This window comes from Malassezia restricta, chromosome III, assembly GCF_003290485.1.
Source record: "Malassezia restricta chromosome III, complete sequence".
Lineage (NCBI taxonomy): Eukaryota > Fungi > Basidiomycota > Malasseziomycetes > Malasseziales > Malasseziaceae > Malassezia > Malassezia restricta.
The window spans coordinates 44631-61181 of NC_040195.1; the positions used below are offsets into that span (position 1 = coordinate 44631).

The window sequence follows — 16551 nt, forward strand, 5'->3', positions numbered from 1 at the left end:
ACTACGTAGAATTATGCGGACGACTTGCATTCATGTCATACACATGGTCGCTGCCCATAAAGCCATGGCCTTGCGCACCGGCCTCGCGCTCAGGCAAGATTTGGTATAGTGATGGCGGTGGTCCATTTGGCTGAGAAGGCGTGGGGACAGATTTTCGAAGCTCGATGTGGGCTGGTGTTTCGAGCCCAGCCAAGACGGACTGGATGCCGGATGGCGTCTCAAGACCCGAGGTGGGCACGAAATGGTCAGCCTCTGTCACCGCTGGCTCGTCTTCATCTTCGTCTTCATCCATATCTTCGTCGGTGCCTTCTTCATTCTCATCTTGCTCCTCATCTTCGTCACTGTCTTCATCATAATCTTCCTCATCCACAGCAATCTCACCCCATAGTTCACGCTGTGGTATGTCAAGTTCAAACAAATCTTGGTGTTCTTGTTTATTTTCACCAAAAACATCACCATAAATAGGCTGCCCTTTTTCGTCAATGGGCGGCCGTCCCCAGCCACCAGGGTGGAAGCCCCATTGAGCACCCTCTGGAATCGGCGCATTCAGACCAGGAATACGCATATGTGGGTAACTGGGTGGTGGGCCATGTCGCTGCATGGCAATGAGCCAGGGAAGTGGGGCAAGTGGGGGGATAGATAGGGCCTCTCGCAATGCTTCAGATAAATCACCAGGCCGACGATGACGTGCTCGAGACCCGCCATCTCTGCCTTCAAAGTAGGTTTCACCATATTGAGTCATAGGTGGTTTGGTCTGAAACCGGAAAAAGGCGTCATGCAATCGCTGGTAATCAATATCCATACGAGCCATTTTAGGCTGGACACGTTCGCGTGTTTTGGCTTTAAGAGTCTTGTTCGCTTCTGCAGACGTAACAGCATTCCGAAGAGTCGCAATGCCTGTCTCAGCAATGTAGGACGGCAACTCGTATGGAGGCTTCTCCGTGCCGCGACGATGAGATAAATACTCGCGCTTGTGACCCCAATGCGAGGGTACTGGTACCGCATTGCGATAGCTCTTCAAATGAATCAGTAAGCGTGGGTCCGGTGAAGCTACGTCTGCCCATTCGACGGCCTCTGGATGGTGCACCAGCTGCTTGAGCTCAGCCACTGACATGCGTTGTAGTTCACGGAGCTTCTTCCGCGACATGGTGCTTTGTGGTAAACGAGGCTGTTCATCGTCTGAGTACATATCGTCGTCGGAATACAGCACTTGTCCCTTTGGATTGGGCGCGTCTGTTTCCTGGGGTTGGAATCGTTCCAAGACAGACGAGAAACTCGCAAACATTTCATCATCCATGTCTGGTAGAGGGGCAGCGACAGGATCCGGCGGTGCCTCGATGTAAGACGGCAATGCAGCCTCATCTTCCACACGAGCTTGAGGGGAAGACTCGTATGACTCCTTAGAAACCGATGATTTTTGTGGAATTTCGGACTGTGACCGCTGCAGCTTCTTCTTAGCGCGTCTTTTGGCATTCTTTGTTAAGACTGCATTTATTACTGGCGGCGCTGCTGCCGATGAGGCCATTGGGAAAACCAACGGCGCTACGCTCAGGACAACTGACAATGGCGAATTTTTGGCGTAGGTGGCTCGGAATGGCTGTACTTGTTCGGCCGAGCTGCGGAAGAAGCGACAAGCACCCAAGGCCGAGCTGACGTACACGCTGGGGGAACAAGGCCAGCGGAGGGAGTAGGCGAAGAAATCTTCGGCCACTTCTTTTTTTTATCTCGACCATCCGGCGTGCGTGTAACAATGCCGCCCGTGGTAAAGCCGGAAGCGGTACTAAAACGTTCTGAGGAGCTGATAAATGTTGGTCAGGCATCTTCTGCCCTGCAAGCATTGCAGGAATTCACGTTTTCGCGGCGTTTTAAGCAAGGTCCATCGTCGTCGATGGAGCCCCTGATGGATCGATTCATGGAGCTCTGTGTCGATCAGCGCCGTGGACGTGCTGCGAAAGATGCACTGATGCAATACAAGAATGCATTTCAGAACACGGACCCTCAGTCCATTTGCAACGTGACGCGTCACTTCTTGGAGCACGCGGACTCGAAGGTAGCAGAGGCTCGCAGTCGTGCAGATGCTGCAGCAGAAGAACTCGACGTGGACGACCTTGAAGAAAGTGAAACACCAGAGAGCATTCTTCTTGGAAGTGTTTCTCAAGATCAGGATCGTGACCGTACTGATCGCACGCTCGTCACACCTTGGCTCAAGTTCTTGTGGGAGGCTTATCGCACTGCACTGGATATTCTCAAGAACAACACACGTCTTGAGATGGCCTATCAACAGATTGCTGACCAGGCGCTGCACTTTTGTCTGCAACATCAGCGAAAGACCGAGTTCCGTCGTTTGTGTGAGGTGCTGCGCCAGCATCTCCAAAGCGTAGCTCGGTCGGCGCACCATACAAACGCCATTGACTTTTCTGATGCTGACACGCTTCAGCGTCACCTGGATACACGCTTTACGCAGTTGAACAGTGCTGTCGAACTAGAGTTGTGGCAGGAGGCGTTCCGCAGCGTGGAAGATGTGCACAATCTCTTGATGCTGGCGAAGAAGGCGCCTAAACCAGCTATGATGGCTAACTACTATGAAAAGCTTTCTCGCATCTTTATTGTGAGTGACAACCATTTGTTCCACGCGGCCGCCTGGAACAGGTACTATGCACTGGCGCGCATGACAGCGCATTCCGACAAGGAAAACGCGCGTATGGCCTCGTTTGTCCTGTTGAGTGCACTCGCCGTTCCTGTGATTACTTCAAGTGCCCCTGGATCGGGTAACATGTCCAAAGGACGAACGGACTTTCTGCAAGCTGACTCAGAGACTCGGCAGCGCACGGGTCGCCTCAATGCTCTGCTGGGCTTGAACAAAACTCCCACACGTGCTGGTTTGCTTCGCGAGGCACTGAACCGCAACGTTTTGCGTCATGTGCGTCCTGAACTGCGCGAGCTCTACCACATGCTGGAAGTGCAATTCCATCCTCTTTCAATCTGCGCCAAGATCGAGCCAATTTTGAGCCAGATCGCACAAGACCCAGACATGGCTAACTACGTGAAGCCCTTGCACTCTGTGGTTTTGACCCGTTTGTTCCAGCAGCTGAGTCAAGTGTACGATTCTGTCAAGCTAGACCAGGTGATGCAGCTCGTGTCTGCTTTCAAAGAGCCCTACTCGTACACGCCTATGGATATTGAAATGTTCTGTCTGCACGCTTGCAAGCGTGGTCATGTAAGCCTGCGAATTGACCACATGTCGCGGGCTATTACGTTCCAGGACGATGTATTTGCGGCTGATGTGCATCCAGCATTATCCAATGCCGGTGAGACCGACTCTGTTCGCCTTCAATCGATGCCATCCGAACTGGTTCGTACGCAACTTGCCCGCCTGGCCGAAAGCCTGGATCGTACGCTGCGTGTGGTCGACAGGGAGGGTCTTGCAAAGGAACATGCTGCTCGTGAACAAGCCATGCAACGCGCGATTGCTACGGCTGAAGAGGAGCACCAGGCAACCCTCAAGCGCAAGAGTATGATTGAGCGCCGCAAGGAGCTTCTACGTGATATGATGCGCCGTAAGGAAGAGGAAGAAGCGCAATTGCGCAGTGATCGTCTCCGTCAGCATGCCGAGGCCGAGCAACGCCGCTTTGCGGAAGAGGCCCGTCGCCGTGAACTGGATCATGTGCGCAAGGAGATGGAGGCTGCCAAGCTCGAGGAGGCACGCAAGATGGCGCAATCGCTGAAGGAGCGTGGTGGTCTCAAGCTGTCTGAAGAAGAGTTTGCTTCGCTCGATACCGAGAAGCTCGTGAAGCTGCAGGTGGAACAAATTGAAAAAGAGAAGAAAGACCTCAATGAGCGTTTGCGCACCATCCAGCGCCGCATGGACCATATCGAACGTGCGTATCGTCATGAGGAGCGACCTCTTTTGGCTGCAGACTACGAGCGACAGATGTCTGCAGACCGCGAGAACCACAAGCTGGCCCACGAGGCCCGTGTCGCTGCTGCTCGTGAGCGGTATCAGACGGATCTGGCTATGAAAGCCACGCTTTCTTCCGTCATGCCTGACTACAGCATGCTGAGAAGCAAGGTGCTCGAGAAGCGCCGCGCCGAATACGAGAAACGCCGCGCCGAGGCCCAAAAACTCATCGAGCACGAGAAGGAACGTCGTCGCGCCCAAGTTATCGAGGAGCGGCAAGAAGCTTCACGCCGCGCTGCCGAGCAGGAGGAATTGGCAAGGCAGCGCGAACAGGAAGAAAAGGCTAGGCTCGAGCGCCAGCGTGCTGACGCCGAGCGTGAGGCGCAACTCGAAGCTCAGAAGCGAGCTGAAATTGAGGAACGCCAGTCTCTCTTGCGACGTCAGACAGATATGCACTCCTCGCAAGAAGCACGCACTTATGGTCGCCTTCCTCCCGAAAGCGCCGCACCTCCTACGTCCCGGGCTGAGACAGCCGACACATGGCGTCGTGGACCTCCTGCATCATCTACTGGCTCTGTTGACCCTCTATTTGCTAACAGGCGTTACCGACCAGGCGACCTGGCTCGCAGCCGAGCAGCAGCTGGAGGCGCCCAACCTTCACAACCACCGCCGTCGCAAGCGCCTTCTGCTTTTTCACGCACTGGCGGTGCTGGCGGCATGGGCGGTGGCTCAGGACGTTACGTTCCAGGTGCCTTTTCACGCATGCGCCAGGGTGCTGGCGGGGCGGCCCAAAGCGCACCCCCTCCCGCACGGAATGCTGGCCAGAATGATACTGATGGATTCACTACCGTGAAGCCACGCACGGGAGCATACCGTCCACCGGGTGCGCGCTAGGTAGCGATAGTATGCAGTAAACAGGTTTCTATGGCGCGCTTTTATGCAAGAGTGTACATTTTTCGCCTCGCAAGCTCTTTGCGCCTCATAGCTAGATGCTATGTGAAGTGATGACTTGTTTAAAACTGCTCGTCGGTAGAATATACTCATACAACCACATAATGAATTCTGGCGACTGAAACCTGCTGTACAAAACATGTTGTGTAGCAAAAGCTGCCAGTATGGATTTAGAGAGACACCTGAAATGGCTCAGCCATGACACTTTTTGGTATCACTGGACTTCGTTTCAGATTTTCGATGTGCAAAGTTTCAAGAGATCGAAAGACGGAGTTTGGTACAGGGTATCTCAAGTGGAGGATCTGACACGGAATATAGTGCGTGGCTTAGCATTCCATTCCTCTTTTGAAAGGTCTCTCGCGCTAGTCCTCATGCCGTGGCGTAAGGCATGGGGTCTCACGCGCGAGACACTTCCTGTCATGCTATGTGCATTAGCAGGTCTACTGCTATCTGGTATGGAGCTTGACCACATGACCACATGGAAGACTTTTTCCAAGGTCGATAAATTCCTGATTCTAGTACCGATTATGCTAAATCTCAAGGGCAACCTCGAAATGAACTTATCCTTACGTATGGCCACAGCTGCAAACATTGGGGAAATTGACAATTGTAGGACACGTCAGCTGATCGTCTCGGGTAATATGTGGCTCCTGCAAGTTCAGGCCCTCATTGTCGCGAGTGTTGCAGGCATTTTATCATTTGGTCTGGGCGCGAAAGAATCTCATGGAGATCAGCCAGATTTAACTATGCGTGGACCCGTACATTCTGGAAAGCCTATTTTAGACAAAACGGCTCGGCTCCGGGATGGATATTTCGAATTTGCTTTGGTCTTGGCTGTCTCACAACTTGCGGCATCGATGTCATCCGCCGTCCAAGGATCATTTATTTGCGCATTAGTTGTGTGGGCACGCAAGTCTGGTTTTGATCCTGATAATATGGTGATTCCTATTGCCGGGTCTTTGGGCGACTTGTGTACACTTACTCTATTAGGACTGATTGGAGCGGGTCTTTTGTACTTCGAGGGAACGGGCATCGCCACGCTTCTGTTTTTGGGGCTCATTACATTGTGTGTTGTCTTCATGCTCGCTACCTTACGAAATGTTTATGTACGGGAGCTTCTTGCGTGTGGATGGGCTCCATTGTTCGTTGCAACAGGATTGAGTTCCCTCGCAGGAGTGATTTTGGAAAAGAATGCTTCACAATACCCCGGATACCCGCTTCTTGCCCCTATTGTTGCTGGTATGCCGAGCATCGCCGCTGCTGTACATACGTCACGATTGACTTCATCGCTGCATGCCCATACATTCAGGGCAAATACACGACCTGCACATCCCTCCTATATGCCCCTTCAAGAGCAGGTCATCGAGGATTCTACGTCACCACCTCAAAGATTAGATCCAGCATCGCCTTTCCATCTTGTATGGTGGAAGCAATTTGGATCACAGCTGGTTGATTCCCTGCAACCTCAAATCGACGAATGGACTACGCCTATCACTATCATTTTAAACGTTGTTTTGATACAAGCCATATTCATGCTTATTTTACGAGGTATTGGATCCTTGCAATTTGGTGTGATGTTTTACATGTGCGTGATTGTTCTCGTCTCTATCTTGTCTGTTTTCGCACTGTTCTTCGCTCACACTCTGTGCCTCTTTTTGTGGTACTGGGACTATGATCCAGACACAACATGTATGCCATTCACTACGGCTATTGTTGATGTATGCGCCCAGCTTATCCTTTTGCTAGCATACAAAATGGCGCAGACGCTCGGAGATCGAATCATAGCTCTTTGAGTCCCTGTTCGACGGCCCAAGCGTCTACAGCCACATGCGGGTCATCTGGGTACCGAATAAAAAGACCTTGCAATTCTGCCATGCTCACCCCACCGCGTGCTGCACGCCGATCCAATGTACGATTAGATCCTGGATCATATCCAGATGCATCCAAGCCTAACGCATGGCGCCGACGTTTTGTGACCTCATCCACATATGTGACAAGAGTATCAGCCACGACCGAAAGCTCTTGTGCAGCTTCGCGAATTGCTTTCTGGTAGTAAGGTGCGCTCATGTCAGGCGGCTGCATCGCGCGTGTCATCTCTTCCGGATTGATACCGTTTGCACGGCGTATCGCATCAACGCGCATATCCACCAGGTCACTCTGGTAAAAATGGGTCAAAAGTTCACGAACCTGTTTGGCATCGGCATCGCCCAATTCGCAAATCATATCAACACGCCCCGGTCGAATAAGCGCCGGGTCGAGTCGCTCTAAATGATTCGTTGTCATAAAAATGATGCGTGACTCTCCTGACGCTACACCATCCAATGCGTTCAGCAAACCTGAAAATGTGACGTTAGGTTGGTATCCATCGGCGTGGCGCTCTGGCGAATGCGGCCCACGTCCCAAGAACGCTGCGTCAATGTCTTCAAGAAGCAGTATACTGCGCTCTGGAGCATTCGACATGAGATAATTGAGTTTGTCATCTGTCATGCCCCGCTCGGCCAGATTTAAAAGGCAAATATTAAAGTCTAGGCTACCAGCAAGTGCTGTAATAAAGGACGTCTTCCCTGAGCCCGGCGCACCATGCAAGAGATATCCGCGGCGGTATGGTATACCTCTTTTGGCATACCAAGTACCGCGAGAGAGAAATCGGTGAACATCGTTTACAATCTCTTCCTTCTTTCCCTCTGGTAGCACGACGCTGCCGAGTTCACGTACACGACGAGGATGGCCGAAAGGGCGCCATTCAACCCCCCAGCTTGTGTAAATGATCGTTTTTCCATATGTTGAAGATAGCGCTAATTGCCTGGCTTCTAATAGCAATTGAGAGAATAAGTGCTCATACGATGATAAGGTGGTCAGCGTCACCGTCTCCCAGGGCGCTCCCGTCGATAGATCCACTAGTTTGCCGTTTCGCTCACGTTGAAGACGCATCCATACGCCTTTGTATCGGAACCAATGTGTTCCTGGTCCAGGCACGAGCGAAAAAGTAGCCTGCCCACGATCGCTGCCGCCAGGCACGCCTGGTGTAGTGGTCTCATCATATTGTGTATCCACAGCAAGCTCACGCGAAACAATTCGTACGGGTGACACAACTTCGCCTGTAGCTGCACGCAAGGGATTGTTGGTATTTTCATCCGAATAGACCCTAGGACGTGTTAGGCCTAGGAATTCAAGGATAGATTCTCTGGGCAGATGACCGTGATTTGCTTTGCGTCTCAACGCTTGGGCGGCAGCTTGTGCCCCCATCCAGTGCAAAAACCAAGGATGCGCACGGTCTTTGGATGGAATTTCAAGTGAGACGAGCATGCGACGTTGTGCAGCACTAGCACCCCAACGAAGCGCAGATCGACCGTAGGCCAGTGCGCCGCCCATCACCATTAGTCCGAAACCTGCTGAAAAGATGGGATTACCATGCAGAATGGATCCAAGAAAAGTATCCGGCACGTCCGGACTATGCGACGTGGGCTGCGCCTGTGACGCCAGAGAACTCAGAGCCATAGACATGAACTTGAGCCTACTCTCCGACGGTGGACAGGCGTGTTGGATATCAAGATCAACTATCACGTGCACTATGTGTTGTGATGCATATGATCTTCAGAGTCGTCGTGGGTACTGGTCGAAAGACGGTGCATGATTTGTGTCCATGTGTCCATTTCGAGAGGAGCGTGAAGATGTGATGATGATATATTGGCGTTGTGAGAGCGTGCATCTTCGAATGGATTTTCATCATAGTTTTGAAACGATAGACGACGCCGAGGAACCGCGACAGATAAAGGTGAGACCTGCACATCGCTTGCATTGCCTGAGTCGCCATCATCGCTGCTGACATATCCACTTGGTGAACGCGGTGAGGGCATGTGTAAAGCGTCACCATATAATGGAGACGAATCTGAAAGATTTGTCTCAACTCGGATATTGGGACGTTGTCGGTCATGCTGGTGAGCTTCAGAAATAGGCCGCTCAACAGTAATAGAGGGGAAACCACGAGACTGATCGCTTGAAAAGAGATGCATTACACTCTGACGCTCACGCTCCGCACGCACGGCAAGAAAGCGACGACGAAGATAAACACCACGAAGCAGTCCTCGGACACGCTCCAAGTTGATGCGCGAGTCAATTTTGTTCATAAGTTCTCGCCGCTCAATAAACTCCGACACTTCCATATTTACAGGAGAGCCACACATCTTGTAGTAGGCCAAGATAAAAAGCATGGTCGAAAAAGAAACGCCTTTTCCCTTGTCGGCCAAAATCGCTTCATAATACATCCGATTCAAGCGCTGACGTCGCATGCGCAGCTCTTGCACGTTGGCGGAGTCCAATGCTTCGCTGAGAGCATCCAAATCAATACCGCTGACAATTCGACTCGTCGATTGTACGTCTTCGGTCGATGATGCATCATGGAACGATATCATGCCGTCAGTCGCGTTCACCGGCTCGAGCATATCAGAATGAGCCAGATTGGGTGATCGGGGAGACTGGGGCGTCCGTGGAGATCGTGGAGATCGTGGAGACCTGGGAGACCTTGACGATCTTGGTGAGCGGCGACCTAAACGCAGAGAGGACGTAGATGCAGACTTCTTGTACATAGGCGAAGAAACACGTGAATGGTCTAGCAGTGATGAGACGCTTAAATCAGAAGGGTATAATCTGACTTCAAACATTCCAGTGAGACGCGACAAAAATGGTATAATGTGCTGCTGAGAAATGTATCCATGGCCCTGAGGATCGAATTGGCTCCAAATGTCCTTATAAATACGCATTTGGTCCCGAGACAAAGCGCTGCTGCCTTGAAGATGATACACGTACGAGAAGTTTTCAACCACTGTACCTGTGAACATGTTGAGGAAAATGAACATGGAAATAATGTTCCACGAAATAAACAAGAAATACGACCAGGCAATGCTGCCACAATCAGATTCCAAATAATTTTTCGACGGCGTGCACATGGGCGGCTGGACAGCATAATCATGCATGTACTGATTCCATCCTTCGCCCGTTGACGTCATCGATAAAAAAATGAGTGTCTGCCACAATGAGCTGAGATTCTTAGCGTGGGATTCGTTTATACCCCATTTCGTCAGACCAAACACTTCCACTAACATAATACCCCACACGAGAAACATGGTGAGCCACAATAGAAACAAGGCAATGATAGCAGGGACAGATCCCACTGCTGTCTTGAATAGTAGGTCCAGCGAATCGCTCCGTTGGATTAACTTGAGCGTAATGGCTGTGACAAACAACTTTTGCAGCTGTGCATGTGCGTGAGAGGCAGACGGCATCAAAACATGGGAAAGACTCGTGCCAATTACACCGCCCATAATAATCACGTCATACCAGTTCCAATAACTGCGTCGGAAGCTTGTGAAACCCAAACCAAGGAGACGTATAATGATGTCACATACAAATACAAATCCCAAGACCACATAGGCGATAGCGCGGCCTCGTTCCGTAGTCCATGTATCATGAGCGGACTGAGTCATAAGCAAAATAAGTACAATAAAATACAAGAGACCCATGAATCGGGACCACCAGCCACGCTTTCGTGTCGAAACTTGAAAGCACCAGCGAATAAATGGGTTTGAAGAGGGTATTCGAGGCCGCTTAGATGGACCCTGGCGCTGAAGTTGCCGCTTCATATCGAGCCATTGGCGTTGTTCAGTGGTCAAGTACGCAGCGCCAGAATATCGCTGGAAGTTTTCGATAATCACCGAGACGAAGAGTGTCAATACACTCACAGCCCCAATCAAGTTGTACACAAGGAAGAAAATGGCATTATGCTGCGCAGCATCAGCTCGGGGTTGCATGTCACGGCCCCTTATGCTCATGGCTCTTTGCATAACATCGATCCAGCCTTCTAGCGACACAATCTCAAAAAGGATCAGCAAAGCACTCTTAAAATCATCAAATGAGTACATGCTGCCTTCTGTTGGATTCGTCCATGCACGAGGCGCAAGATAAGACCAGTTGAGCGGCTGAGAACGGTATTCACCATGACAATCAAGTTTGGTCACAATGCTGTCACTAGTATCAGTGCATGAGTACATGAGTCCAGCAAATAAATTTTGACCCCAAACGGCATAAGGGATGATGTACAGTAAAGCGAGAATAGATGCATCCAGAATATAACCAGCCCCCGCAATCATCACGGCATGGAACGTATCACGCATTAGTGAGCTGACATTAATTAGGCGGAGCGCGCGGAAAGCCTTGAGTGCACGAGTAAAGTGCGACACGCCCCCTGGTACGATCAATTCACTAATGACGTTGATAAGTAGTGAAATGAGCACAAACAGATCTAGTAGGTTCCACATATTGTACAGGTATGCATTGGGCGTGAAAATGAAGCCATCCGCAATAGTCTTGATGAAAAACTCAAGCACGAAAATGAGTGAAAGACTGACTTCAATCACTGCGTACCAAGCATAAAAGACAGAACGGTGTTCAGCCATGTACTTTTTTCGGTACGCTGGCGTTGCGATTCCGGCCAGGACAACTGATCCAATAATCGCTCCAAATACTATCGCCTGGAAGATATGATTGCGGAATTTGGACATGGGTCGACCAAACACACGCTCACCATGAGATGTACGCGTGAGACTTTGGCAGAAGCGACGAATAGGGTTCCGGTTTGAGAAAATGAACCAAGACCGATCGTATGACGGATGTTCAGCCATGAGACGTGCCATACGAATGCGAGGATCTAGCTCATTACGCGTAACATAGTCTTTCAGGAATTCCTGGCCTTCTTCCTGGTTGACCAAACCTAGATCAGTACGCATAATCCTGACGTGTTCAGAACCCAACGCGCGTATATCCTGCTGGTTGTTGATCATATCCTCTAGTTCGTCCATAGTCTGTGATTGCTTGCCGCCACTAGATTGTCTCCGCAGGGCCTCGAGTCGCGCGTGCTCATGTGGCTTATCGAGTCGTAGAACACGTCGCAATGTGCCGAATGCTAGACCAGCGTGATCTGGTGTGACAAGTTGCATGAACATGCTTCGTAATGGCCGCTCTTCCACATAGTTCGCCTTGCTCGTGTCTGCATGCTGCCGAGCATCATCGAGGACAGGCCCTTCCAAGCGATGCGATAAAGTGTTGTGCTCATGTGGTACACGGAATGGACTAAGCCGTTGCATTAAGCGAGCAACAAGCGACTCTTGCGGTGGCTCAGTCCGGCGAAGGTAATTTTCCATTTGCTTCTTGTACTTATCCCCCTCAGCCACTCGAAAGTTTTCATTGATAACAGCAACAAAAAGCTGAAGCAAAATCAGGTTTGCGAAGAGAAACCATCCCACGATAAACATACCAGCGATTACGCCTTGCTTGTATTGCCTGGTAGAACTGATCACATTGAACATTAAATCTTTCCAGCCCTCCGAAGAAAATATCTGGTATACACCTAGAAAACCGTTAAACAGTTGTTTCCAAGTAAAAGTGTCCGACTCAGTGCCATCATCACTTTGTTCGATGTCACCACGAAAAAGCTGTACACTCATAAGTGCGGCAAGAAAAATGGTCATGACCAGAAAAGCAATAGTGTTAAAGAGAGCCGACATAGAGCCGACCACACGCAGTAACAAACTCTTCATGCGAGGAATAGCTGCAATCACTCGATAAAAACGCAGCAATTGAAAAAAAGTGAGCCATGGATACCATGATGAATTATTCACGACGGGGATTTGGATGATAGTCGTGATAATAGCCAAAAACAGGTCCAGCACATTGCGTTTACCCTGGAAAAACTGACCTGGACCACCTTCCATAGATTCAAAAATGAATCGGACGAGGATTTCGAGGTCAAAAGGAATGACAAGATAACGCTCGACATCTTCGCGCCACTTCTTTTGGTCTTCAAATTCATAGGATGCCTTGCTACCTTGGACAGCCAATCCCACAATAATCAAAGAAAGCCAAATATACTGCGTGTATTTCCGAATCCTTTTATACCATGTAAACAGGCGATTACGTCGTCGTCGTGGTTCTTGAGATGCTTCCTGGACCCCTTCCTGCTCTTGTCGAAAATCGCGAGCGGCAAATGCGCTTCGCTCGGTCTGCGCACTGAGTGAGGCGAATGAATGCGAAATGACGGCAACGAATAAATTAGCAAGCCAGAAATTGAGTAGAATGATACCGATGATGAAAAATATGATCGCGGTATAGTAATCGGCATCCACCATATCGTACATAGTATCCGACCAGCCATTTAGGGAAACAATGACGGCCACTTGCAAAAGCGAATGAAACACATCATCAAAGCTCTGTACATTGTTAAAAGGATTCATGTCTTGCTCCATACACACTTGCCCATATGGACAAATAAATCCATTAGGCTTTCTGGCGGGATCATAGGCACCATGGTCATTCAAGTGACTGATGGTCTTAGACCGGTCATTCGGGTCCACACTGCCACCGCATATCTGTGATAGTGTGTAATTCACGCCAGGACTATTGTTGTAGTCGCCAAGCCAGACGCAACGACGAAGATACGAGCCATGGAAACTCTGAATGCCGATCACGGCGAAAAGAACCATGGCAAACACGAGAAAGCAAAGTACACGCAACAAGAGCGGGGCTACACGCTTGAGCGATCGAAGAATCGTTTCTGTGCCTTCCCATAGTCCCAAGAGTCGAGCGCACCGTAGAACACTGAGGGCTCGAAACACAAATATGTGATGCTTCTCAGTCACTTCCACGCCAGAGATTTCCAAACCGACGGCGACCCAATAGCAAAGTATCGCCAATGCATCCACTCGATTCCAGCTCTGGCGTAAGTAAGCATGGTTGCACAATTGCTTCGGATCTGTTGTGATAGTGCGCGAGAGATGTAGACATATTGAAACGATATTGTAATACAACACATCCCACCAACGTTGATGGCCATTATTTAAATCGAGTCCATTTTCCACCTTGGAAATGAACATGTCGTCCAAAGGTGCCATGCCTTCAGCAGGATGGATAGAAGCAAGCTTGGCCTCCGCGCGTTCTCTTTCGACCTTGCTGTATGGATGTAAGAAGCGGTGTGCGCTCTGCAGCGCGTCAAGATACATATTGTAAAGCACGTCGTATGTGTTCGAATACTCGAGCTCCTCCTCAGGGCCACCTTCTCGCATGACGTTCTCATCCAAGGATGGAGGGTTGATTACGAGGCCAGAAACGATAATACGTGCAATCATTTCAATTGTATATGCAATGAATACCACAAGTAACAAAATTTCCTCGGCCCTTGAAAAAACATTCCTCGTGCGCGTTTCGAAGCGAATATCGCGACTAGATGAAACAATAAGTACAACAACGTTGATAAATATGAGAAGCAAAAGTAAAGGCTCGATCCACCAGGAAGACAGTATTTTGGCAAGATATACACGCCACGGATGCCTTGGCCCGAAAATCGTCAGTGATTTTCCACGAAGACACATGTGAACGGGCAGAGGTGACAGAGATGGCTCTTTGTCATCCGACATATTGGAAGGCTCTCGCATAGGAAGCCAATCATCGTTATTGTCCACACGCTCACGGCGTCGCTCGCGACGTTTCCGAGCTTGATTTAATGTGATTTTTGATGATTCCTTTACCTTTTGTAGCATATCGACAAATTTCAGTGCTTTAGGCTTCTCCGAAGGCATATTTTCTTCATCGCCATTTGGTAGTTCATTCACAGGGGGAGACTCACCAAGCCCTTCAATAGGCAGGTATTCCCGCCATCGATTAGGACCTTCTGATATTCGAGCAGATTCACTGTTGATTTCACTGCGTGATAAGTGAAAGGTATCGAAGACATCTCCTAGACCGATGTCGAGTGACGACTTATCATCATCCAATGGCAAGGTGCTCGTACTGGCCCAAGCTCGTGCGTCATTTCCAACAAAAGTATCTTGTCCCTCTGTATTATGGGAAGCGTTCTCAAAATAATCCCCATCTGGCGGGAAATGATACATGTTCAAAGAGTCTGTGCTGGTATTTGCCCAAGCTCGGGGTTGGGTCACATCGACACTTTCAGTGTGTGATAAACCTGATCCTGGTCTATCCGGCCCCACATGCCGATCGTCAGTCCCAAGGGAAATGCCCAGATCAGCTGGTCGCCCTGGGCTTATCGGGAAACCTGGCATTGTCGTTGGATGAGCCAAAAACTCCAACTACCACGCAGTGCTTTGACAAAAAGTATGCCTTGAGATGGTAGTGCGCCAAACCTGCCCATGCATACTATACGGCCAATCAAATTACAAAGCAGTGGAGGTGAAACTTGTGTAGCATACCACCTATGACATCCGGATCTTATGGCACCGCGGCGCCTGTTATATAATCGTCTTTCTCAGCGGCGCGATACTCGCTCATGAGTTCAGTCACTGTTTCGCGCGCCTCGTCAAACTCAGACAAATCACTAGAGAACATGGCTTCGCGCTTGTACATGTCCAAGAATGCATTTCGCTTGCGCAACCTGTCATATTGATCTGCTGTGCGCTTGAACATACTTGCAATACCAGTATGATTCGCCAACATAAGACCACTCACACGATGAGAGCTGGCCACATACGGGCTCCGTCGTGACAATGCCACTTGAATACTTGCTGGACCCCAGGGCACAAAACTAGCTAGGTGCCGTTCGCGAATGCGTAAAAGACTCTTATGCACGTCTCGAGGGTCCACATCGCCTTGGATAATATTCAGCACAGACATATAGCAGCTTGTCTTGCTTGCACCAGTGATGCTAACCATACGGTTTTTCGGCTGCAAAAGACGGCGCATGACATCAAGCACAGTCGTTTTCATGGTAGCCTTTCCACGATCCACATTATCTGAGGTGAAGGGCGTGTACGACGTCATGAGGAAATGGGCACGCGGAGAGGGTATGAGTGAGGCAAGAATACCACATAAATCATTGTTCATATACCCTGGGTACCGCAGCGTTGTGGTAGAGGTGCTCATTACTGTGCTCACGAGTTGATTCGTTTGGTGGTAACTCGGGTTTTGCAAGTGCAATCGGTCACTTGCAATGCGGCTTAGTGCAGCATTGTCCAGCACCACTACACTGTCCGCATTATTCACAAGGCGCTTAAGTGTGAGCACAGAATTGTATGGTTGAACCACCACATCGGATGTCTCTTCCGAGTTTGGAAAAACGCTGTATGTCTGAATCAGCTTTTTAGGAAATGCATCGTTTAGACGCTCCAGCAGGAATGATCCCATTCCGGAACCTGTTCCACCTGCTATAGAATGTAACAGGAAAAACCCCTGGTGTGAGAGTTCAGCGCACGCACCTCAAGACTTTCACTTCCGTCTGCTTCACGGTCGACCATTTCAATCAACTCATCTGCCGCTTTTTCACCAGCTGCATATCCTTGAGCCCAATTATTGCCTGCACCACCACCAGCTTCATTACGATATACATTCTCTGGGTTGTACAAGGACTTGTATGGTCCTGTCATGATATTGTTGATGACCTGCGCATTCGTAAACAGCCCACGTATCGTATACATACCCTTGGTTCCAAATCCACGAGGATCGCTCTCGGTATATAGTGCTCATCATCAGCCTGATAGAAGAATACATCTTTGCGATCACCAGCTTGACCCTCGGTCGCAAATTCTTCTAATGTACCATCCCTCGATATGCCATGCTCACGACATAGCTGTTCCCAAAACTGTGAGCCGATTTGATTTCCGCATTGTCCTGTTTGTATAGTAATAAGCTCACGCGGCATG

The 16551-nt window shown here is 49.8% G+C and overlaps 6 protein-coding genes across 6 annotated transcripts; 2 read left to right on the top strand and 4 right to left on the bottom strand.

Moving 5' to 3' along the window:
- Position 1: 1 nt before the first annotated feature.
- On the bottom strand, positions 2 to 1525 carry MRET_1642 (splicing factor 3B subunit 2; the record flags this gene model as incomplete). Its single annotated transcript, XM_027628269.1, has 1 exon — positions 2 to 1525. The coding sequence occupies one exon, from the start codon at positions 1523 to 1525 to the stop codon at positions 2 to 4; it is 1524 nt and encodes a 507-aa protein (XP_027484361.1).
- A 225-nt stretch (positions 1526 to 1750) lies between these two features.
- On the top strand, positions 1751 to 4792 carry MRET_1643 (translation initiation factor 3 subunit A; the record flags this gene model as incomplete). The annotated part of the gene is made up of 1 exon (XM_027628270.1): positions 1751 to 4792. The coding sequence occupies one exon, from the start codon at positions 1751 to 1753 to the stop codon at positions 4790 to 4792; it is 3042 nt and encodes a 1013-aa protein (XP_027484362.1).
- A 428-nt stretch (positions 4793 to 5220) lies between these two features.
- Positions 5221 to 6642, top strand: MRET_1644 (solute carrier family 41; the record flags this gene model as incomplete). The annotated part of the gene is made up of 1 exon (XM_027628271.1): positions 5221 to 6642. The coding sequence occupies one exon, from the start codon at positions 5221 to 5223 to the stop codon at positions 6640 to 6642; it is 1422 nt and encodes a 473-aa protein (XP_027484363.1).
- MRET_1645 (mitochondrial chaperone BCS1) lies at positions 6629 to 8353 on the bottom strand (the record flags this gene model as incomplete). The annotated part of the gene is made up of 1 exon (XM_027628272.1): positions 6629 to 8353. One exon carries the CDS (start codon positions 8351 to 8353, stop codon positions 6629 to 6631), a length of 1725 nt encoding a protein of 574 aa, XP_027484364.1.
- Positions 8354 to 8418: 65 nt separating this feature from the next.
- On the bottom strand, positions 8419 to 14958 carry MRET_1646 (voltage-dependent calcium channel; the record flags this gene model as incomplete). The annotated part of the gene is made up of 1 exon (XM_027628273.1): positions 8419 to 14958. The coding sequence occupies one exon, from the start codon at positions 14956 to 14958 to the stop codon at positions 8419 to 8421; it is 6540 nt and encodes a 2179-aa protein (XP_027484714.1).
- Positions 14959 to 15124: 166 nt separating this feature from the next.
- Positions 15125 to 16550, bottom strand: MRET_1647 (tubulin gamma; the record flags this gene model as incomplete). The annotated part of the gene is made up of 3 exons (XM_027628274.1): positions 15125 to 16081; positions 16108 to 16290; positions 16329 to 16550. The coding sequence occupies 3 exons, from the start codon at positions 16548 to 16550 to the stop codon at positions 15125 to 15127; spliced, it is 1362 nt and encodes a 453-aa protein (XP_027484365.1).
- Position 16551: the final 1 nt, after the last annotated feature.